Here is a 23,630-nt window from a genome sequence, read left to right as displayed (position 1 = left end):
CAAGATGGAATTAAACTCAGAGAATCTTAAGAGTTACAATTATTAAAACTCATTTTCCAAATTTAGTAACTAGGGATTATCATAAAGACATTCCATCCAGTATTAGCTGTAAATATTTGGCAAACTAGCAAGTCAAAATTGTTACATGATTAAAACATAGTTGTCAATAAAATCCTGAAGCTGTCTTTCATACAATTAATCACCTTAAGACAAGATCTTATTTTTGCTCTGTGCAGTATCTACTGCATTATTAGGCAGTATATATATCGTATCAGTCATGGCCTGCATGCTGCAATGTTTTCTACAACGGACTATTAAAAAACCAATGCACTGAATAAGGACTGAAGCTACTGCACTTACAAATAAACTACTAAGTGGGGACCCCATATATAAATCTGTACAGTAATATACCAGTAGAAGTACTTTATCCAGACCCAGCATATCAACAGTCAGCTAAATCTCACCTTCTTTTTTCTTCCGAATATCAAGCTAAGGCCAGAGAAGAAGTATAAGTTGAGGGTAGGGAGGGCAGTGAAGACTCCACAGCACTCTTACTGAACTAACTCAAGAACGTGGTGCCCAGTTCTAAAGGCAGGAGTAAGTCTTTGACAGAAAATACTCCCTCCCCAGCACAGGGGCTATCTAATTTGATATGAAGTATTTCTCACAACATTTGAAAAAAGAATAAAAATATAATTTCATCACATGCACATACCCATAGCCCGTTTGCAAGAGGAAGGAAAGAAGGAACAAAACTAAGATGACTGACAAAAGTAGACTTAGAATAGCTTCAAATTATAATAGTCTGGCTGGGACTTACCTCCAACATCTCACTCAAACGCACGTCAGTTCTTTGCTAAAAAAAAATAAAAAAAACCAACAGTGATAACTACACAGAAATGAAGAAAAATATTTTGCCACTGAACAAAAACAACTGTACATACCAGTGTTTTTATTGTTCTCAGAGACTTTAGCAGTCCAATAAGCAACTGTCGTTTCCTTTGATTTGCAAGAAGCCCCAAACTAGTTTGTGTAAAGCCTTCCTTTGCTATATTCAGGTGTCTGCAAAAGTTAAAAATGAACATAATCTTTGATAATACGTAAAATAAAGCTTATTTCTAATTCTAACATGTCCCTCAAAATACATGCTAGAAAATAAGACTGTCAGCACTGTTAGGGAAATCCAGAAATTAAGATGATACCAACAGACTACTAAGAAGGTAGGTTTTCCCTTCTCCAGAACTTGTCTGTGGATCAATAGTGTACCTCAAAAGGTTCCTGTTTTAAAGAGAACTCCCAATTGAAGTGAGAGCTGCAAGAGAGAAAGCTGCTGGTATTTGTTTCAGTATCTTTAACTACTATTGCTAATTCCATTCAGCACATAAATAGGAAACATCATCAGCAAGCAAACTTCCTGGGTTTACAGATTTCTTCCTAAATATCTTTCCCCCCTTTCAATCTCTGCCGTTATTTAAGCAAGATACCTTCTTCCATTTGTGCAAATAACAGCTGCTAACTGAAGGCCAGTCTGCAATGATGTAACACGTTCAAGTTCCTACAGAGAGACAACAGGTTAAATAAATATACAAGTTCAAGTCATGCTACACACCGGTGAAGACTAGTGATTAGTAGCGTTCTCCTGAGATGTTATTATGACTTTGTAGAGTTACTTCATATATTATTTGTTTCATCATTTTATATATGCTAAGCGCTTGAATGTAACATTAATATAGAACTATCCTTTAAAATACACATTTATTTTGAAGAAAGATACTTGAAATCCATTTTCATTGCAGTGGGACCCTCTATATTTATATACTGTACATTTAGCCTAGGAATCTCTATACCATTAATGCACCACAGCAGAATGATCAATCCTTCAGGGACAGAAGCACAGGGTTTAATTTGCATTAATATGACAGAGAGCAGCAAAACAAAGAAACAAACAAAAAAAAGTTTCACACAGCATTTTCTCATTTAGAAGCACTTGTGTTCTACAATTTAATAGATGTCACTTCATAATGAATGTTAATTGTATCCTGTTGAATTTCAGCTGAAAACTCTTCAGCACAGGTGACCTGAATTTAGCTTGATTTTGACTTTGTGAAGTATGTAGCACAATCTGAAAACTCCTCTAAAAAAATAAAATTTTTAATATACCTATTAGGATTTCTTCTGTTAAGAACAGCACTGCAGAAAAGTGAATGCTGTCCCCACACTACAGGAAAAAAAAACAACACAATTTTTTTTTTTTAAATAGTACTCATAATTGCAAAATGTATCAAGTGCTTTCCATGGGGAAAAGGGAGATCTTCACTTTGAAAACTAAGGTAATCCTAGAGATATGACAAGCAAAAAAAAGTTTAAAGTTTAGTTCAGTTTAAGATTGGCTCCCGGTCAGTCTCCAAAGATACAAGTAATTCTAACAAATCACTGAGCTGCACCTTTCACCAAAAACAGTTCCTCCTTTACATTACCAACGTTGCTTTTGGAAAAATAACAGCTTAGTTGCTGATATGCGTAATATCTTAAGAAACCAAATTCAAAGATTACTTTCCTCAGTACCTACTTCTCACTAAAACCATATCTTGCAAATGTCAGAGCTATTCAAAAGGCCATTGTTCTCTTTTTCATGAGGAAACACATAAAATAAGGAGCAACTCCATTCCAGTCTTGCCTCTTGCAAAGAATCTGTAAAATCTCTCCTTTGAACGTTGGATGGAGAGGCATGGGGAGAGAGCGCAGCCTAACAGTCCTCAGAGAGGGAGTCTTCCGTCTAGCATTTAGGGCTGAACACATTTTTTCTCTTCTCAAAGACAATCTTCCACCCATTGGTTGTTCCTAAAGCATGCCTTTCCTTCTAAGGAAAAGGGAAAACTATAAATCCCTTGCCTTGTGTCTGTGCCATGCCTCTCTCAGCCCATAGTAGTGCCTGTTAGACCAGTACTTCATACTAGGAATGGGGTGCAAACCATGATTTCCCCACACTTTGCTTTGCACAGTGTCCAGGAGACAAAGAGTCAACTCCATTTTTGCTTCTTCTAATGACCTGTTACCGTCACTGGACACTGAACTGGAGCTGCCATTACCAAAGTACCCACAGCACATCAGGAGATTCATTTCATGAGTCAGTGGGAAAGTGAGTCCTATGATGCCCACCAGAAATCTCTGGTAAGTATGTCTACTGACAAGAATAACTCTGTGCAAGCCTGTGCCCTTAAGTAACACTGAAGGATTATTGACTTAATCAGGCAAATATACATTTGAGAAACATTTTTAAAAGATTCTTACTGGCATGATGAATTTTTAACTTATACCAAGACATTATTTCAGATGTTCCAAAGGGACAAAACATGTGCACCTCACTAAGATGTTGCTGGGATAAGAATATTAACATTACACAGTAATACGCAAGCAGCACATTCTCCACAGTACTATTATGCATTGAGAGGTGGTTTCCAAAGTGAAGCTGCTGGATTCAGAAAAAGCAGCACTCGATGAACAACATCAATTCCAAACATGCACAACAGCAAAACTATACCAGAAGGATTTGATACTGTACAATTACCCTTTCTGCCCCCATCTACACTATCTTATGAGGACTCAACCACTGTAGCACTTACCCAGCCTCCTTCTGCAATAGCCTCCCACCTGACGCCTCTAACTAAAACTGAAATAATATTACCCTTACAGCTATTGCAGGAGATGATGCAACCAATGCTCACACACAACCCCCCCGCCCATTCTTCTTCCAACAGCAGCACTCCTCCTTCTACCCAGCAAAATGCCAGAGCACAGATGGGACACTCACAAGGTCACTAAGGCGAGATGTGCAGGCCATGAGCACAAGCGAGCAGAAGAGGAAGTTGTGCCCTCTGGATGAAAGGGGAAGGTAATTCCAGCTCCATGATACCTACTGTGGGTTAACACCCAGGAGGTTCAAGCCCTAGCCTGCAGCAACAGTGTATACCAGCTGAGAAGCAGGAGGCAAGGAAGAGAGGGACCCAAGAGGAAGAATGTTAACCACTGGTATGACAATGCTTTTGCAAGGTGCTGTACACACACAGAATTATCCAGCATGGGATAACTCTCAGATTACGTTGATAACAATCCCAAGTTTTCACTTTGCAGAATTCTCACTGTCATTTCCTGGAAAGGTCAGATAAAATCAGGCAGAGCTGACCAAATGTATCGGGGCATTATTAAAAATAAATGGGTAGAAAAAAACCACCTTCTCTTTAGAGAATCATTATGACAGCTGTTCCAATTATGTTTTGGAAGCAATGAGGAAAAGCTGTGCCAATATTCTACTGCAAGCAGCTAAAGTAGTTTTGCTTTGTTTTGTTCTCAGAGATCTTTGACATGTTGAGGTTCTACTTCCAGCTCAGTCTCTTAGACGCTTTCTTGTCACAACTGCCTGAGATTAGTGGCAGGTCTCTGGTTAAGTGCTCTTTCAAAAGGTCATTGCTGTTTTCTCTTACGGAAAAAGATCTGAAACTATTCCTAACACAGGCACTAAAGAAACTCCTGTTCAAGTCCATTACACGTATTAGTCAAACCTATGAATTTATATTTTCAGAAAGCCTTCTTAAAATGGTCATATGCCAAAGCCTTTATCATCCTAAGGGCCTACAGCTCAATACACCTTTCATTCTTTACAGATAATAGGTTTAGCATACATAGACAGCTAGTTCCAACCAGGCACTAGCATCTCTACTAACAAATTACTACGTTTAATCCCCAATGAAACAAGTGCAGCATTATAACAGCACAAAATGGAGTAATTTACTCTTAAAAAGTAACTGTTAGTTGTCTTACCTGAACATATGCAGGCTGTTTTTCAAGAATCAAGTCTGCAACTTTCTTAGATACCTTAAAAAGAAGAATATTACATGGGATACATAGCAATCTCAATTAAGTAGGCCATCCCTATGCTGAAGTTCTATAAGAAGTTTGTGATTCCGTATCATTTAGTTCTGTAGTTTTCCAATTTATTAATAAATATGCCACAACAAGGTAAAAAAATCCTAAAAATGACAATCAGCTTTCCTTAGGAGCAAGAAAAGAAAAATGTTTACAGTTCCATCTAGGAATTAGTGGGCATTTTTAAATTAATCCCTTACCTCTCTGCTTGTTAAGGAACACGCTAGAATAGAAAACAGAAATAATATGGGACACTGCAAGTGTTTACATTCTGCTTATGCTACTGCTAGAGTACAAATTTAAGTTAACCATCTACTGTGGAGATCTAAGCAAGCCATAAGCACACCTACCTTTCAGACTGATATTGTGTTAAATAAAATCCATGTCAAAATGTATATTCACCCTGTGCGCATTATACCCTTTCTTTAGCACACAGAACATGCATATTTTAAAATTTTCTCCATTGTTCTGAATGAAAAGTGGTGGAATGCTACTGAGAACTGCTGTCTCTACTGAATTTAAAAATGGGATTTCTTCCTTGATCAGTCTCTTGTGCACACACAAGCTTTAAAAAAAAATCCAACACTAACAGTCTAATAAATGTAAGCTTGACACTAGTGTGTTTTGTTTCATTTTTCAGCAGGGACTACAAACATAGTTTCAAACATTACAACAAAATTATTTTTATTGCTCTATATTCTTGGGGAACAATACTCCCAGAAATGAGAATAAAATAAAACTGGCTGTGACAGTCAGCCAGCCCACAATGCGCTACTGGGGAAGAGAGATGAGGAGATTTTTATGTATGTGACTGCTTAGTCAAACATAGCACGAAGCTGGGATCTTCAACCAGCATTCCTGTAACAAGCTTACAGTGGCTCCACCAGGTCAGTTCCCATCCTCTGGAAAAGCACCTGCACACAAATGGTCTTCAAAGTACCCTGATATCATCAGCTGGCAATCTGGACAAGGGGCATACAACTAGCTATGCTTTCCTCCTTCCATATTAAAAAATAGCCAAAAATCACGAAACAATTTTAAAACCTCTTAGTTGTTCTATAAATAATAAAGCTTTCTTCTGCAGGACAGCAAAAGAACCACTCCAGAGCAGAGTGGGGGCAGGAAAGGATGTTATCACACCAAACGCTACACAAGCCTACATGACCTTGGGGCTCTAAAGAAGCTTTGTTCACTGCACAGTCTGTATGCTGTGAAATTTTTACCTCCCTTTTCCAACCTGTTCTTCCCACTAGCGCTGTACCTGTAAAAGATTTAGGACAGGGATATAACTGCTAGTTACACATTTTACTAGTACAAGTCTAAAAGTTTGATTCTTCACTGTTAAGGGGATTCATCAAGCAGTACACAGGAATAAAAGATGCATTTCACTTTCAGTTTTTACACTTGTGCTGGTTTTGGCTGGGATAGAGTTAATTTTCTTCATAGTAGCTAGCATGGGGCTATGTTTTGGATTTGTGCTGAAAACAGTGTTGATAATACAGAGATGTTTTAGCTGTTGCTGAGCAGTGCTTACACAGAGCCAAGGCCTTTTCTGCTCCTCACCCACCCCACCAGCGAGTGGGCTGGGGGGGCACAAGAAGTTGGGAGGGGACACAGCCGGGACAGCTGACCCCAACTGACCCAAGGGGTATTCCAGACCATATGATGTCATGCTCAGCATATAAAGCTGGAGGAAGAAGAAAGAAGGGGAGGACATTCAGAGTGATGGCATTTGTCTTCCCAAGTCTCCGTTACGTGTGATGGAGCCCTGCTTTCCTGGAGATGGCTGAACACCTGCCTGCCGATGGGAAGTAGTGAATGAATTCCTTGTTTTGCTTTGATTGCGTGTGCGGCTTGTGCTTTACCTATCAAACTGTCTTTATCTCAACCCATGAGTTTTCTCACTTTTACTTTTCCAATTCTCTCCCCCATCCCACCAGGGAGGGGGCCAGGGCAGGGGTGCAGAGTGAGCAAGCAGCTGTGTGGTGCTTAGTCGTTGGCTGAGGTTAAACCAAGGCAGCACTGCTTTTGTTTGTTTTGCAAGTTCTCAGTTACCCTTGACTAATAACAACCTCAACACTGTCAAGCATCTGCCACAGCCATATGGGTTTTTCTTCTTTCCCTGAACATAGTGATACTACTATTCTGAGCTTCCAAGCTTTCCTTTCATTTGGATGAGCAATACTATCCCAGGTTACTTCCACTCATTTCCAAATTGTCCCATCCCTTTTGGCATCTTCCATACAATTGTGTGATTCTTAACTTTTGGTATCCAGAATTGCAATTGCTAGCAATGAATGTGACTGCAGTTATCAATGCATACAAACAACAATGTTCTTTTAGAGAACCAAACAATTTTCTCTTTCCTAATCATATCAGGAAAAAAATATTTCATCTCCTCAAGAAAAAAAAGATACAGCTGAGGATATCAGTAAACTAATTAAGTCAAACAGACATAGAACAAAAAAGCCTCCTAATTCAAATTGTCTGTACCAAGATGATTAGACGAATTAAAGCTATGATACACATATTAAAGAAGTCTTGAGTGAGTTGAAATCCATCCAATGGAATGGAAAACTGTAATGGGAATCCTACAGAAAATACGGAGTCTATAGTGACCCCAAAACCAAAGGCATGACCAAGATCAGCTGTGCAAAAGCAGATAGTAACAGTCAGTGAAAAGTGGAAGATCAGAGCTCTACCACCTGTAATTCAGTCATTTGAGTGCTTTGTGTTACCAAAATTTAGAAGCTGGAATTATCTCTGAACCACTATTGTAAATTCCTATGCCAACTATAGATACAGGCACTGAAGTGAAAAAGGCAGCACCTATTCTTTTTCAAAAGCAGAGGTATTGTGTGATCTGTCAACAGACTTCATGAGTCCTCTATCTAATAATCTATTCACAATCAGCATTAAAATATTTTCGGGACTGAACTAACAACGTACAACATTCTGCAGTACAGTCTTGCATGAAGGACACTAACGTCCTTTAAGAGAGACAGCAATCTAAATGTTACATCACAAGATAAATGGACAATAATTGAGACAGGAGAAGAAAACATGCAACAGTCTCTCACAATCACCTGGAAATATGACACAAGGACATGATATACAGCACACAAGAAATTTTAGCAACTTGGCACATGCCCAAGGAAGAAAATAAATCCAAGCAACAATTCCTTCCTATAGCAGAATCAGTTGGACTAGATTAAGGAAGACACAAGAAAGGCCCAATCCCGACTGGGGAGGGGTGTTGGGGGAAGAATTGGACACGTTTGTTGTCCAAAGTTTTGGCTTTGAGAGTTTTTGTTTGTTTTCTAAAAGAAAGACACATCTGGGCCACATTCACTGGAAACCTTGTGCTCAGTTCTCAACCCTATTATTCATTAGCTTCCTGCACTTTCCAGTTCTCATGTTTCAGCAGCAGCCATGCACTGAGACTACTCCCCTAGCTGCAGCCAGTTCCCATCATGCAGGCAGAATGGCCAAGACACTGACAACAGGTATTAGAATTATCCAGCAAATCTCAGTGAAGTTGTCTCTCAGTCTTGAGTGTATGTCCTTGCAAAACTAGGTCACCATCAGATGTCCTCTTACTTTAAAAAACAAACCAAAACAAAACAAGAACAAAAAACCCCAAACCAAACCAAACCAACAACAAAAAAAACCCACAAAACCAAAAATCTCCACCCACTTTCAACTTCTTCCCTTATACCTCTTGGTGAGAAACATGGAATATTCATTTGCTCAACTTCTCACTAATACTTTACAAAATTTCATAGGTTTATTCTGGCAAAAGCAGTCTTAGGCAGAAGGAACTTTTTCTCTATGTATTGTTAATGACCCAATATTCTCCTTCTATACATTTCATTCATTCAAAGACATGAATTAGGATTATTACTGTTATTTTACTTGCAGGTACTCTCCAAATGCCACAGTTAATACATTCATTTCCTGTACCATATTATTCATATTTAAAAGAGCAATGAATCAATAGTTAATGTATGAATAGAAAATAAAAAAGCCTGAAAGGTAACAAGTACCTTTCAGAAGCTGCAATTCTGATTTCCCCCGTAAATTATAGTTATTACTCTTGTTTACATTTCATTTGTTTCATTATGTAATAACTCTGTACCAGTATTCACTAGAAACCCTTGTTGACGATTAACAAATTGGCAATGAAAAAGAGGAGAGAAAATAGCAACTCTAAGGAAAGAGTTTTTAAAACATTTTGTTTTACGTTGCCAGAAATACCTCAAAAAAAGAGATACTACTGCACTATTCAGCACTGTGTTGAACATTACTTTTCTTGCAATACACAAGAGAAGCTGAACATTCAGAAAATCACATTTCTAAAGAAACAGTTAGCACATTTTCTCCTTGTTACAATATTTATTGCCAAGATTTACTTCCATGATTTCACATGATTATATGATTTACTGATATGATTTTCCACTATAAAAGCACACAAAATAATATTAAAACAAAAACGTTTAATATCTAATGTTTAAGAAATCAAAACTTTTTCAGTTACACTTCTGGCTAGACTTATAGACAATACAACGAATTGCCTGAGGGTAGAGGAAACAACTTTACTTACAGCAGCTTGCTGTTGTTTTAATTTGTCTCTGTACTCTTCCAGTTCTTGAAGACTAAGTACTGGAGGAAGCCTCTGCATGTAAACAACAAATTAAATTCAGTGAGAAATTAAAGGATGTTAAATACATACATAATATTAACTAACCAATCAATTCCATTAAAGAAACATTGTTATTGCTTCTGCAATCTAATTTGCAGAATTAATCCACTATTTCAAATGATGGATACTGAAATAAATCAGTGTTAAAATAAACAATGTGTTATCATAATTACATCATATAATATCATAATTACCTCAAAGTTACCCTATTTTAAGCCATATATGTACACCCCCAACCCCCCTAATCATTGAAATTATGATGTCTCAGTCAGTTTGCTAAAAAAATACCCAAAATACAGAATGGATTTCTTTTTTTCCTCCAACTATTTTGGCTTTTTCACTGTAGTTTAAATTATGAAGTACCTGTTAGCACAACTGATACTAATTCTACCATGTTAAAAGAAAGACTCTGTACCAATACTATATGCTAGAAGCTCCACAACCGCAAGATGAGGCGGGAGGGTACAGTTCTGTATTAATGCAAGATATAAGAAACAAAACGAAAAATAGCTCATTGAAAAAAAGCATACTTTTGACCCTCATTTTTTGTTACATTACTGTCTTTTCTTTTAAGAAGACAGCTTACCTCTAACTCATATTTCACAATATCAAAGGAATCATTGGAAAAATAAACTTCTTCAATGCTGTTAATTATTTCTTGCTGAGCTTGAGGATCAGTTGGTTCTTCACGTAGTTCTCTGAGCTCCTCCTTCACAAAACAAAAAAGGATTTCCATGATCTAATATCACATCCTAACAAGAACAAAGTTTTACCATAACAAACACTTTTCAAAAGCCATTTACAACATTAATATAAGAAGCTATGGCAAAGAATAGAAAGATCAGTATGCTGCAACTTGTTCTTCCCATTACAAACAGTAAGATATTCAAAAATTCTCAAAGAACATAGTGCAGACTCCAGCGTTGCAGATCGCTTAAACACTTCTTCATCAATACATTTATGGCACAAATGCATTTTGAGTCCACAGTTTTTCCTCCTAAAGTTTAGAAATTCTCATAATAAACTAAATTGACAGGTTATTTCTCCAGAAGCAAAAAAACCCCACAAAAACATAACAAATAAAACCCCAATTTTTTAAACCAGAAGAACCATCTTTGTAAACCTAAGGTAGATAGTGTCACTACAAATGTGTAACTTTTCAGTTCAGCCCTCAGAATTCACTGTAATAAAGCTATGCCTTTAAATACTTGAATTTTTTACAGGCAAAACCAGAACAGATCTGCCTTCTTTGCACAAAATTAACAGATTTCAGATTTTTCTCCGACTAGCAGGGTGGTCTAAGCAGAGATGTGCTGTCAGCTTTCTGAAAGCTAGTATTCAAGAGGTGAGCATCCACCTCTCCCTGCTGTCACGATCTCCCCTGGAAGGTCTTCTCAACAACCCAGCTGCTTCCACTGGTTGCAACAAATCAAGGACTGAGCCTGAGCCTCATCTACCCCTCTTATACTGGACATTTCAACTAACACTAGCCCTCTCCTGGAGGCTGTTCCCCCCAAAGGAGTTCAGAGACTGAAAAGGGAGAAATGCCAGGATATTCTTTCACCAAAAATCAATATAAAATGGATCAAATTGCTCGATATTGGAATTTAATCCTGGTAAAGCGATCCAGAAGACTGAGTGTCCCGTAAAGACCCCAAGCTTTCCAGCAATGCCGAGTTGTTACAGTGGGACAAGATGCTGGTATTTTCATCACCAAGAGCTCAAGGGCTTATTTCACCAGCTAGAGGCATCAGATTTTAGATTTATTGACTAAACAACCACTAACTTGCTTATTTTGTACATCAATTGAAATAAGGTCAACGCGTGCACATTATGCAGCAAAGCGACATTTTCAATACAAAGCAAGGTTCTGTTTCTCTACGGAATTAGAGGTAGCCAAGGGGTGACAAGTGAAGAGTTTGGAAAAGCATCAGAAGGAGCTGCTGCTCCTCTAACATACCTCTCGCAGAAAAAAAAGAAAAAAAAAAGGGGGGGGGGCGGGTGGCGAAAAGCAATGGCTCCGATACAGAGAAAACCGGATTTCAACCGGATTTCGTGTCCCCGAGCGGCGGGAACCCTCGGCGACACGAGCGGGCACAACCGAAGCCAAAGGAGAGGGAGGGCGGCTCGCCGCCGCGCCCCCGGCCGGCCCCGGCCCCGGCCCCGGCCCCGGCCCCGGCCCACTGGCGCCGGGCGGTGCTCGGGCGCCACCCGCTGGAGCGCGGGCGAAGACGCAGCTGGAAGGCGGCTTCGAGCCGAGATGGGGCAGATGGCGACCTGCAGAGAAGCCGTGGAGGAGCCACCGTCTTCCCCTCCCGTGAGACCGCCGGCGCCTCAGATCTCCGCAGAGGGACCGGCTGAAAACGCCTGATTCAGTCGCTGCCGTCAGCCGCGCAGCGAGACGCAGAAACCTGCCTCGCCCCGCGGGTGAAGGCGGCGACCTGCCTCCCAGCCGCAGACGGGCCCGGCAGGAGGCCGTGCCAGGGAAGGCACGGACCGAGGGAGCGCACCAACAGACGTGAGAGAAATCAGGAAACAACACGCAGAAGCAACAGTACGGCAAGAATACGTAACGAAAACAAAGCAGAACGATGCTCCTCTTCAGACAAACTCTTAAAACCGGGCTTTGAGCACGGTCCCGCTCTTAGTGGGCACACATCCGCGACGCCACAAGCCACAGCAGCGCCTTGCTGGGGCGAAGGCAAAGGGTGGGTTGGTTAGCTCCGTGGCGGTGACAGCAGGTGGTACCAAGGCGACAAGTTTGCAGGCAGCCGGCAGGGAAGGGCCTGCGGCACCACACCGGCACCGGAGAGACGGGCAGGGCTCCAGGCAGGCAGAGCCATCCCTTCACCCGGCAGCGACACCCTTCCACCTCACGGTTCAGCTTCACTAAGGGCACGACAAACAGAGGAGAGGGGGCAGGTTACGAGGGATCAGAATGAAAAGGTTCTTGAAAAACAGTCTCTTCAGAGTCTGTTTCAATTTTTTAATCTATGGTTTTGAAGTTGCCATCACGTGAGGGCGCACGCATTGGCAGAAGACACACAGATAGATTCAATGGCATACTGCTCTTGCAGTAATTTAATTTATAAAGCAACGAATCTGTTATCTAACCATGTGCGTTCCTGCCCTTTAAAACAAACAGAAAATTATTTCCCTCTGGACTCCCTAACAAATGGCAGCTTTATGGTGTACATCCCTCTATAAATTAGCTTAACATCTTACAGTAAGTACATTGAGTATTAGCTATATGAAACTAAAATTAAAAATTATCCACGGCAGGCAACAGGGTCAGCTTAATTTGTCCACCAAACCATTGCAAATGGAATAATGTAATTTATCATCTGATACTACAAGTTCCTGCATGGTTTGTTAAAAGAAGAAAGAAGAAAAACTAAACCCAAGAAAAAATCTTTAGGATCGTTAGAGTTTTTAGACTACTGATAATCTTGTCATGTTGGTGAAATGATACGTCAATGTCGTATGTCAATGGTGACTGACATCCTCCAACGACGTATTAAGAAAGCCATCATGGATACATATTCCAGATTTAGTGCCATGTGATAATAAATTGGGAGGGTTGTTTTTAATATTAGCATTTCAATGAAACCTCATCAATGGCCTTTTTGTCTTTGTAGAAGACCACAGTTTTCACCACAAAAATAAAACTGATGTTGATATGGCTAGGAAAATTACTAGGAAACAATTTTATCCTGTCTTAGAAAGATCGTTCATCTTGGTGTTTCTTGCCAAAACACTACCTAGGGAAATACTTATTAAATGGACAGGGGTTTTCTTTATCTTGTTCATTCTTTCTAGAAAAACAGTCTAGTGAGAACAACTCTTCAGGATAAACTTCAGCTCCCATATAAATTATACTACCTGCCACCAGACTTTATGCCATGACGAACTGCAACTTCCAGTACATCATGCTCCACTAGTTTCAAATAACTAACATGCTCAAGGCCAATCTATTCACTCACCACTGAAGGAAGCAAATGTCCTTGGCTAAAGTTTATTTGCTGATATTCGATTTTCCTCATCCCTTCAATTAGAGATACATACGTACTATATACGTATGAAGCCCATAGTTTCAGGGGCCTCAGGGAAGGCCAGATTGAGCACTGTGGAGCTAGTACTCACACACTTTGCAGAGGTAGAGAGAGAAGTTCTATTAAATTCCTCAAGGCACTTTTCCACCTCAAAACTTTTCTAACTATTGCCACTTAAATATCTGCCTTTAAAAAGAAAAAGTCAACATTAAAGCACACTTGTCAGGAAATTTTATGTAAATTTTATGTAAATTCAGCAATTCCGAGTGCTATTCTGAATAGAAAAATCTATAAAAAATTGGGATGGAGGGAATCATACGATGATAATCACACAGAGAACTTCACTATTGCTAAACTGAATGAATTAGCTACAGAGGAGATCAGGAAGAACAGCATATTGGCAAGCTGGGCCCCGTAGTAGTCATTTCAATCCACCTGCCCAGGTTAATACACACATTCAGCAGCAGGAAAACTCCAAGCAGTAATGGGCCAACACAGCCATCTAAAATGCTGTTTCATGGGCTACTCATTTTTCCGAAGTTTTCTTCAGCAAGAGACTTTGCCTTCTACATAAAACTTGCTTCACTTGTGATGCCAAATGTGCAAATTTTTTTTGCCAGTACTTTGGCTCATACTTTCATGGAAAGACAATTTATCCTGTCAAACATACTTCCTTTCAGGTTACAATTACTGCAAACCTAAGCAGCAGGTCTCTCTTTCATAATGCCACCTAAATAGATCAGTGAAAGACAGTTTCTGGGGAGAGAACAAAAAACCAAAACACCACCCAACTCTATCTGTCTGACAGCTTTGCGTACTTGAATAAGTGATTGCTAAATAAAACACAGTGTTTGCATCCACACACTACACACTTCTCACATCATTTTGCCTTCCTGTTCTACGGAAATAAAAGTTTACAGGTCTCGGAGCCTGTGGCAATTCCTTGAAATATATTTCAAAAGAGTCATTTCATTGCAGACTCATCTGAAATGCAGTTCAGCAAGTTTTAGATGACTTACCCAGCTATTTCCCAAGTGCGTCACACTCCCACTCTCTTTGTATTCTACGCTGTCTCTAACACCAAAACCAATATTGCTCTGTCGAATGAAGCATTACTGGTAGACCGTTGAAGCAAACACCTTCTGCATTCCAGTCACCATCAACCAAAAGACTTGGGAAGCAAAGATACTGAAAAAAGTTAACTGATACTACTCGGAGAAAAAAAAGAAATCTAAAAAGTTTCTGATCTTCTGAAGGTCAGCAATAGCCTATGCACGTCTACACAGAGAGTGCCAGGGGCCAAGTCTGCACTGTACTCATTTGGATACAGCTTCCCTCTTTGTCATGAGGCAAAAACACACCAGTGAACATGCTGTCAATTTATATCCCTCCATTCTGAACTTGGATCACACCTATGTTAAAAGCTAATCCTAAATACCAGGATGAGGGCCCTGCTCAAGATTCAATCAGCAGATACATTGCAACATCCTACCACCAATAAATAAATAATGCCAGAAGTATTTTTTAATATATATACACCCACAATCTTTTATCTATATAAAAAGATATATTTATATATTACAGTTATACATACATTACGAGACATCCATATCTATAAACTCACCTCAAAATTTTTTTTCCCTTTTTTCCCCCCCAGCTAATCCACAGCTAGGGAAGGTAGTCCCACGGGGAAGTTCGTGGTATTCCCTTATCTTTCACATGAAATGCCCAGAACCTTCTTTTGATCTTTCTTTCTTCAGTACGTATACAGTGTACTTATTAAAATGCCCTCACTGTACCAAAACAAACATTACACTATGAAAACAATTCTCCTGGTGGAGAGAACAACAAAGCCTGATCCATAGAACAGGTATTAGTCACACCACTGCTTAATGCACTCCTGAAAAGCACTCAGCTACTGTTGGGGAAATAGAAACCCACACAGACTAAAGCATTAAAAAATAGACTTTCAGTGTGGTTTACCACCATAAGCCACGAAGTCAACTAATATTTGTATATTGCGTATGAGCTGATTATCATCAAGATAAATATAATCTAATTCAACATGAACTCATTATTAACCCCACACACTTGAATTCAAGTGTACAAAATACCTGTCTCACCCTTTTGTGACAGAATCTACTAAACAAAACTGTTACCAACTTGGGAAACAACAAAGCTGACAATAACAGAATGGTTCAAAAAGAATTACAGTTCCCTAGGGCGATCAGGCCACACAGATGAAGTAAGGTATCTCAATCAATAAAGATTTGAAATCCCTCTGCAGACAACTTTCTCTTCTAGAAAACCAGCCTTGCAGGATTCGCCATATCTACAGACTGTATCACAGAATTAAACTATTATACACTTACTTCTCTGTGTGACCGAGTTGGAAGTATGAGTCTGTATTAGAACAGAACAGAAAGCAAGTCTGCTATGATTTGCCTTCATATGACAGAAGCAAATTGAAATTTTTTGAGATAGTTGCAGAACTTACTGGAATACTGGTTAATGTGAGTGCATACACGTGGAGGTATTCAGTAAAATATTCAGGTAGCAAATAATTTCATTGTTTAAAAATAAAAAATTGAGGAGCACAGTCATCACTAACATGCTTGCAGCAAGCCACCAGTCCGCAAACCAACAACTTTCAGATATCAAGACCCAAATGACTTTTGCTGCAACGTCAACATATTCTTCTTCCTGTGCTTCGTATTTCCCATTTGACCTCCAAACTAGTGTGACAGTCCCCCATTTCAAAAACATGGTTTTGTCCCTGGAGTTAGCATTATCTATCAGTGGCTTGTGCTCTTTCCAGTAATTCATGCTGGCTCTGCAGCCTTTCATTCTGTATACCTTTCTAGAGCTTTAACTCAGCTTTTGAAACTTCCAGAAACACTTGCCCTAAATCAGTCTGGTGATACCACTTCAAATGTGGAAGTGTGATGATGAAAATTGCAGCATCATAACCATTCTATCATCAAAACAGTATTTGGCTGGTGAGCTTGAGACTTTTGTTATTCAAGATATAAACAAAAACAGTTATTTAAATGTGGCAGCAGAGAGCAACACATGCTTTCAAACAGCAGTCTGCAACACTATGAAGTTACGCTTTTACTTGTTGCTTTTAAAAATCTCCACTTTTTCTTTAGTCTTTACTTTTGCATTCAAAAGGGAATTCCCTTTATCAAACTTGTCCAGTATTATAAAATAATTATTGAGGGGCTTTAGCTTATATCCAGCAAAGCTGCTTGATCCTATAATTACAACGTAATTCTGATTTGTGACATCAGTATGTTGCCATGGCATTGAATATAGCTTCAGTTCAAAACGAATACCAATATCCAAAAGCTCAATGACTTTCAACCTCTGTGCAGTACTGAAACCTAATCTCCTTGACGGTTACTCATACCACAAACACAGACAATATCTCCCTCTCCTCACCCCAAAAAACACCTGTTTTCAAGAAAGGATATCTGAATCTATGCTCACAGTGACAGGAGACACATTACAGTGCCTCATCTGATGTCTCATCATTTGAAAAGTAAAATCCTACAATAAAGGTTTTAGCACAGTTAAGGAGGCATGACGATATAAATCCTTCCTCCAAGAGAAAAGGGCTGGAAGTAAAGTTACCGTGACAAATGGCCTGGGACCATAGCCAGGAGTTAAACTGTTCAAAACACAGTAATTTTACTCAAGATTCTTGTGATCTAATGTTTTCATTTAATCACATAGTCATGCAACTTTATATACTTTCATTCAATACAGCTTGTTGAGACAGAAAAAGTTAATGTAAGCAACTCAGAATTTTGAGAACTGGTCACCTAAAACATTTTGGAAGGAAAAAAAACACATTAGAAGAATGAAAAATATAAAAGTCTTAATCTGTGGCACCGAAGAAAATAATACTCTAATTTTATCAGCTTTAAAAAAAAAAATAATCAGGTGACAAGTTCTAATGTTGTCTTTTCAGGCACAGAATTCATAACTACAAGGATATTCTGTATCCCAAACATTTGCAGATAATGTTTTCATATTACAAATGTTTGACATAAATGTATGAAAAAAATTACAAATTATTGACAGGTATTTGTTTTCCCATTGTTATTGATACAAGGTGTAGGCTTACTAGACATATAACATCTAACTATTAAAGAATGGAAATTCAGGCAAGATATCCTACATCTACTTCTACCTGGAGAGTCAACCTGGCAAAAAAGACAGTTTGAAACTGGATACTCACTGGGTGGCAGGAATCTGCAATCTTGAAATCTAAGCCATGGAGATGAGACAGTGCTTTCAACATTGCTGCAACTGAATACTTTCACTCCTTGAAATCAATATATTGGCCAGTGTTTAACAGAGTATTATGTACCAATTCAGAAATTGTTACTTGTTTTTTTAAATATACAGCAACGCTGATTTTCTGTTCTGCCTCAGCACAAGCAACATATTACGCAGCACTTACACAAAGAAACACAAGGAGGGGGTTGTTTTGGGTTTTTTTAAAACTATTGTAAAATAAGGCATCCAAATTCAAGTCAGTAACTTAAATATCTCATTGGTTAAAAGCAAAATCCAAATTAGGAGAAAATAATAAACATCCACAGCAAGCCTTGTGAATCATCCACTCAGATCAACAGGGTATAAGGAGCAGTCAAATATTGTGACAATTTTTCCCTCACACCCAGACTATTCAGCATGATTTGTGAGACAACAGTGAGCTGACATCATTTAAGTAGTGAGACCCCCAAAAAAAGCCAAAAAACTATTATTATTATTATTATTATAAAGCTATAGCATTTAAAGTAGAATGTGAAGTTAATTGTATACGGCTGAAGATTAAAATCATATAACTATGAAACGTACTTACCGCACCAAAACCATGAAGAGTTTAAACATCAAGACTAGAACTATCCAGGTTACCCATATAGCATCTACCTTCCAAAGGGGTAAAAAAAAAAAAAAGGCACTTTTCTTTTTCATTCTTTTTTTTTCCTTCATTCCAGCAGCAAGCCTATATAATATTAAGATCAGCATCCAGTGACAACTCAAAAGTTCCAAGAAAGAAATTTTAATGCAAGTTCATTCTGAGTCAGTGAACTGTTTTGCCTCATATCACTTAATTCTTTCATAAAAAAAATTTAAAAGATTTTCAGCAAGAAATAAAATTGTCAGAAAGAACAACAGCAAACCTGGTGTTAAAAAAAAAAGAAAAGAAACAACTAAGTGTCATCTAACTATAAAACGATAAAGTAAAAATGAAGGGAGTGAGAGTAGAGGGACTGTGTATCATACCTTACTAGGAATCCGAAAGCTTTCAATAGGACTGAGGTCATGAACACTCTCCTGAGGACTTCTTAGACCCTTTAAAAGAATTTTAATAGTCAGTTAAGATTGACTGCTTTATGTATCTTGCAATCAAACTGCACAAGTCTTACCTGCTGTTGAATGTATACCTAGAAGTCCTTAATAAATCACACTGACATGAGGCTGAAAGGGTAAGACCTTATTCTATAAACATTTAAGCAAGACCATTGGTGTATAAATTATGCTCCTCAAACATCTAAGCATTTCCAGCTTTGTGATGCAATAAGTACCTTTTCAGTACAGTTCACTAACATTCCCTTCACAAAGGGGTCCTCCTCTCAACTTCCAGATGTTATTTAAAATTTAAAAAAGCATGTGTCCAAAAAATGTAACATACTTTGTTCCACTTACTTAATGGTTTAATGGAATCAAATAATTGAATTCAAGTCAAGTGCCACCTATTCTGTGCAAAATTATATTATTTTTGCTTGATAGTACATTTGTCTGTTTACTATATAACACTATCAGGATTGATTTTCCTTATGCATAACTAAACTGAAAAAGATGCAAAATCCACATTAGCTGCTTTATATAATTATTACTCTTTAAGACCCATAAAGCCATATAAATAGAATATGCTCCAGTAGACTGAAGCTTTGTACAGGAAGCATCAATTAATCAGCTGAGTATGTTTTTGCTGAATATCCAACACATTCACAATTTTATGAAGCAATACCACAGAACATGCTGCTTAGCACATTTTCTACCAGCTCCCTAGGCAGAGGTGAATCTAAACATTCAATTTTCAGATTTGGTTCTCTTGAGTCTTCAGGGTGTTCACAGGAGCCACAAGTTTCAGACTTCCCTCCTACTCTTGCAGTTGATGCTAACAGTGCTGCTTCCAAGTCCCTTTCAGGCCCTGGGTACCTACACTTTCTTTGAAACAAAAGGACCTATGCAATTACTATGTGAGTTTATGATGAGAAAATCTTGTATTTATCCTTTGAAACTGATAAAGTGTTTTACAAATTCATCACTTTTGTGGTAACTACTACATTTTACAATTGTTTCATCTTCCTAGGATGCAAAACCACTTGATTTTGGTTTTGATTCTCAGATTTCCTTGCACATCATTTCAAAACATCCTCCCCTTCCAGTTACCACCACCAAAGGTGACTCAGCTCTATGCATCAGCAATTCAAGGTAATAAACAACCAAAGCAACTGCTGCAGCTTCTCATACTTCACATGAAATCTTCCACACATCCTCTCAAAAATCTGCAGTCCTACTAGCAGCTTATCTTCAGAAGCAGTAAAAGTTTCACTTACCAAATGCTAAATGGAACTTAACCCTTCCCAAAGGCTGAAAATTGTGTAAGTCGCTTCATTTTCAGACCACAACCTTTCCACACTGGGCAGGCTTCCCACAACTCCTCTTAGTCAAGCTGAAAACTGATTGTTTACTCCTATACTGAGGGGGAGCAGAACATTATTTGGAAATTCAGCTTCCACACCGGTGCCCATTTTTAAGCCCTGTCTCCCACATAAGCATGACAACTCTGAGGGCATAGTTTAGAAAAAAAACCAAAGTTCAGTTTCTGCTTTTCCCACTATTTTCTATAACTGTCTACAATATCTAATGTGGTGGGAGACTCAAATCTCCCAGATGTAGACACACAGTCAAAGAGGGTTCATTTTTGAGGTATTTCATATATGCGAATGACTTGAATCCTCTTCTAATACACTCCTTTAAAAAGGCTCTCAACCTTAGAAACACTGGTCCAAACATAGACTAGATCTACATAATCCTAGACACAACTGGTACAAAGAAGTGGGCTAACACAAACACATTAAGCACTGTAGCACACATTCAATACGTGCCCACCCAAATACCTCCCCGGTACCTCCACAGCCTTGCCTCAGTCTTGATCAAAAGCATTTGCTATCAGACAAAGCCACGTCCCAGTAACCACGGCCCAGCACTCCAAAACTGTACGTGAAAAAAGGAAACTGACACAGACCAGTCGTGTCATCTTCAACACCAATTTGTCTGTTATCGCACAAGCTACATGCTGGCACCTACGCATGCTTCCATTTCTTGATTTAAAGAGGAAAACAAAACAACAGCTAGATGCATGCGTACCGAGAGCTAAGACACACTAAGACTTCCCTCTCCCCACAAGCCGGGCTGAGGGCGATGCCCGCGCCCCGGAGGCCCATCAGGGTGCCCGGGCACGGCCGCACACGCCTGCGCCGGCCACCGGCACTCCCCGCGCTATGTGCCCGGCCACGGCGTCCCCGGGGAGAGCCCGGGACACCCCCCCCGCGGCGGGACCCCGCCGCCCTCCGACCCCAGCCGCTCACCTGGCGGGTCATCAGCGACTTGATCTTCTGCATGATGGCACCGGTACCGGTACCGCCACCGCCACCGCCGCCCCGAAAGGGCTCAGCACCTCCGCGCGGCCGCGGGCTCCGGCCCCGGCGGGCACGGGGAAGCCATGTTGGACGCCACCTGACAGAGCCCGCCCGCTGCTCCCTGGGACCGGTAGTCCTCGGGCGGCGGCGCCCAACTACAACCCCCGTCAGCACGGCCGGGAGGGCGGGCACCCGGCAGGGGAGCGGGGGGGGCGGCTCCTTCCGCCGCGGCGCGCCTGGCTGGCGCCGGCAGCCTTGAGGCGGCTCCTCTCTGCCTGGCGCTGAGGCGGCCGGGCCGGGGGCGGCGGCGGCGTCGTCGTCGTGAGGGGGAGCGGGGCGGGAGCGTCGTGAGGAGACGCGGGGCGGGCCCGTGGCCGTTCCCGGCAAGCGGGGAGCCAGCCGCCAGCCTCCGCCCGGGGAAGCGGAACTGGGCCGCGGAGGAGGATGGGCTCCGGCCGGCGTGCACGGCGGCTCCGGTGGGGCTGTGGCAGCCCTCCGGTGGGGTGGAAGGAGCTCGCGGTTTGGCACCCTGCTGTTTGAGAGCACTGCTGCTCCTGTCGCCAAAACCCGCGCTCTGCCCTGGCCTCTTCGTTACGTTTGTATCCGCGAAGGCCTCGACCGGCACTGGTGGCCCAGCAGGCCAAGGGTGCCTCTGAGATTTAGCAGATGCTCATAGAGTATTTGAACATTGGGGTTTGCTTCTTTAGACTTTGAAAGCAATTATCTGAGAAGACAAAATGAGGCACTGTCTAAAGAGACAAACTAGCTGGGAAATACACTTAGACAACGACAGTTTTCTGTTTGCCTCGGGTTGTTTCAGGTGTTATGCACGAGGGCCTTGGACCTCTTCATGGAAGATGCGGTTTTGTGTCACCAAAACAGGCACGTGTCTCTATACTGGGGTTGTCTAGATCTCAACTAAAAAAATAAAAGCTGATAACTTTCAAAATATTTTACATCAATACAAAAAAAGGAGGAACTTATCCTATAATCTTTGCTTAACTGGACATGACATGCAGCATAGTAATGCCTGCAGAAAAGGTTCTTTCCTTTTGGAATTACTGGCGTCTGCATGTACATCAGCTCAGCATGTGTTTTCTAATCCCATTGTTATTTAGCTTCCCCAGCTGGCCCATAACTTGTTGCAAGGTGTGATGTAAAAGCAAGCATGCTGCTCTCCATTTGAACCGACATAGTGACGAAGGAAAGTCAGGAATAGTGGTCCTCTCTGTGCATTCTTTAGCAAGAATTCATTACTTCTGGCTACCGTTGAGAATATAATCCATAGTTGTTTCTGTGGAAAACCTCTAACAAGTTTAGCACCTAGCAAAGTTACTTGTTAGTAATAACTAAAATTTTCAGAAATACTGAAAGTATTCAGAATGTTACCACTGCAAATAAAGTTGCTTTAATGTAGCTGCTTTTATTAAAAAGAAGTGAGTGGGGTTTGATGAAGTCTAAACACCATTTAACAACCAGCACAAGCTAGAATCCTATAGAAAAAATAATGTACTTTTTTTAGCAGCCACTTTATTTGTATAAGTTAATGTAAAAAATTGCAGCATATTAATGACATCAAGAGCATATCCAAATGCTGGAAATAAGGGGACACACTTGAAAATTATAGTTTTGCTAATACCTTTTTTTTTATTTTATTTTATTTGCCAAGATAGGGCATTTAAAACCAACACACTTTATCCCAGTGTGAAAGCTCCCATTCATTTCAGTTAGAAATTGCAATGTGTGACTTACTACATGTTGAAACCAATTAGATAATAATTTCTAACTCAGGCTTTAGAAAAGGTTGCAATTTGATACATCTAGCCTACAGTTAAATGGATTAATCAGGTTATAAACAGCAGCATTCAGGAGGGGCAGGACAGTGGACCCGGGAAGCCTTTGGGAATATGCAAAATACCCTCTTCGTCTACTGGCCCATGTCAGGTGGTGACATTATTTCTGGTGGGAGTGCTGTACTTACATTTTTGTTAACCTGAAACAACCCTCATGTTTCTTACATTTGATTGTACAGAGCTGCTAAGAATTCTAGAAGGATCTGGGTATTTTCACCTCCCTTAAGTAAAAATTGAGTGTTCAGCCCTTCTGGTGGGGGCTTAGCACCTTGCAAGACCCTTGCAGTGAGGGGGAGGCAATTCCTTGCTACCAGTCCCTCCTGCACAAGGCAGGATGCAGTCTAGCCTAATATTTGTTGACCCATAATAGTCT

At 40.2% G+C, this 23,630-nt stretch overlaps 1 protein-coding gene across 1 annotated transcript in view; it reads right to left on the bottom strand.

Annotated features, from left to right (window-relative positions):
• Positions 1–21,511, bottom strand: part of VPS50 (VPS50 subunit of EARP/GARPII complex) — a 101,548-nt gene extending 80,037 nt beyond the window's left edge. The window contains exons 1-8 of the mRNA XM_075049364.1: positions 21,354–21,511; positions 18,979–19,047; positions 10,212–10,334; positions 9,527–9,598; positions 4,819–4,872; positions 1,485–1,555; positions 945–1,062; positions 821–856 (exon numbers count right to left, since the gene is read on the bottom strand). Of these exons, the coding sequence (XP_074905465.1) occupies positions 821–856; positions 945–1,062; positions 1,485–1,555; positions 4,819–4,872; positions 9,527–9,598; positions 10,212–10,334; positions 18,979–19,047; positions 21,354–21,386 (576 nt within the window). The 5' untranslated portion in view covers positions 21,387–21,511. The remainder of the gene's footprint in view (positions 1–820; positions 857–944; positions 1,063–1,484; positions 1,556–4,818; positions 4,873–9,526; positions 9,599–10,211; positions 10,335–18,978; positions 19,048–21,353) is intronic.
• Positions 21,512–23,630: the final 2,119 nt, after the last annotated feature.

Source organism: Buteo buteo, chromosome 2 (assembly GCF_964188355.1).
Source record: "Buteo buteo chromosome 2, bButBut1.hap1.1, whole genome shotgun sequence".
NCBI classification, from domain to species: Eukaryota; Metazoa; Chordata; class Aves; order Accipitriformes; family Accipitridae; genus Buteo; species Buteo buteo.
The sequence above is the reverse complement of the archived record's forward strand: the minus strand, read 5'-3'. Positions and strand labels throughout refer to the sequence as shown.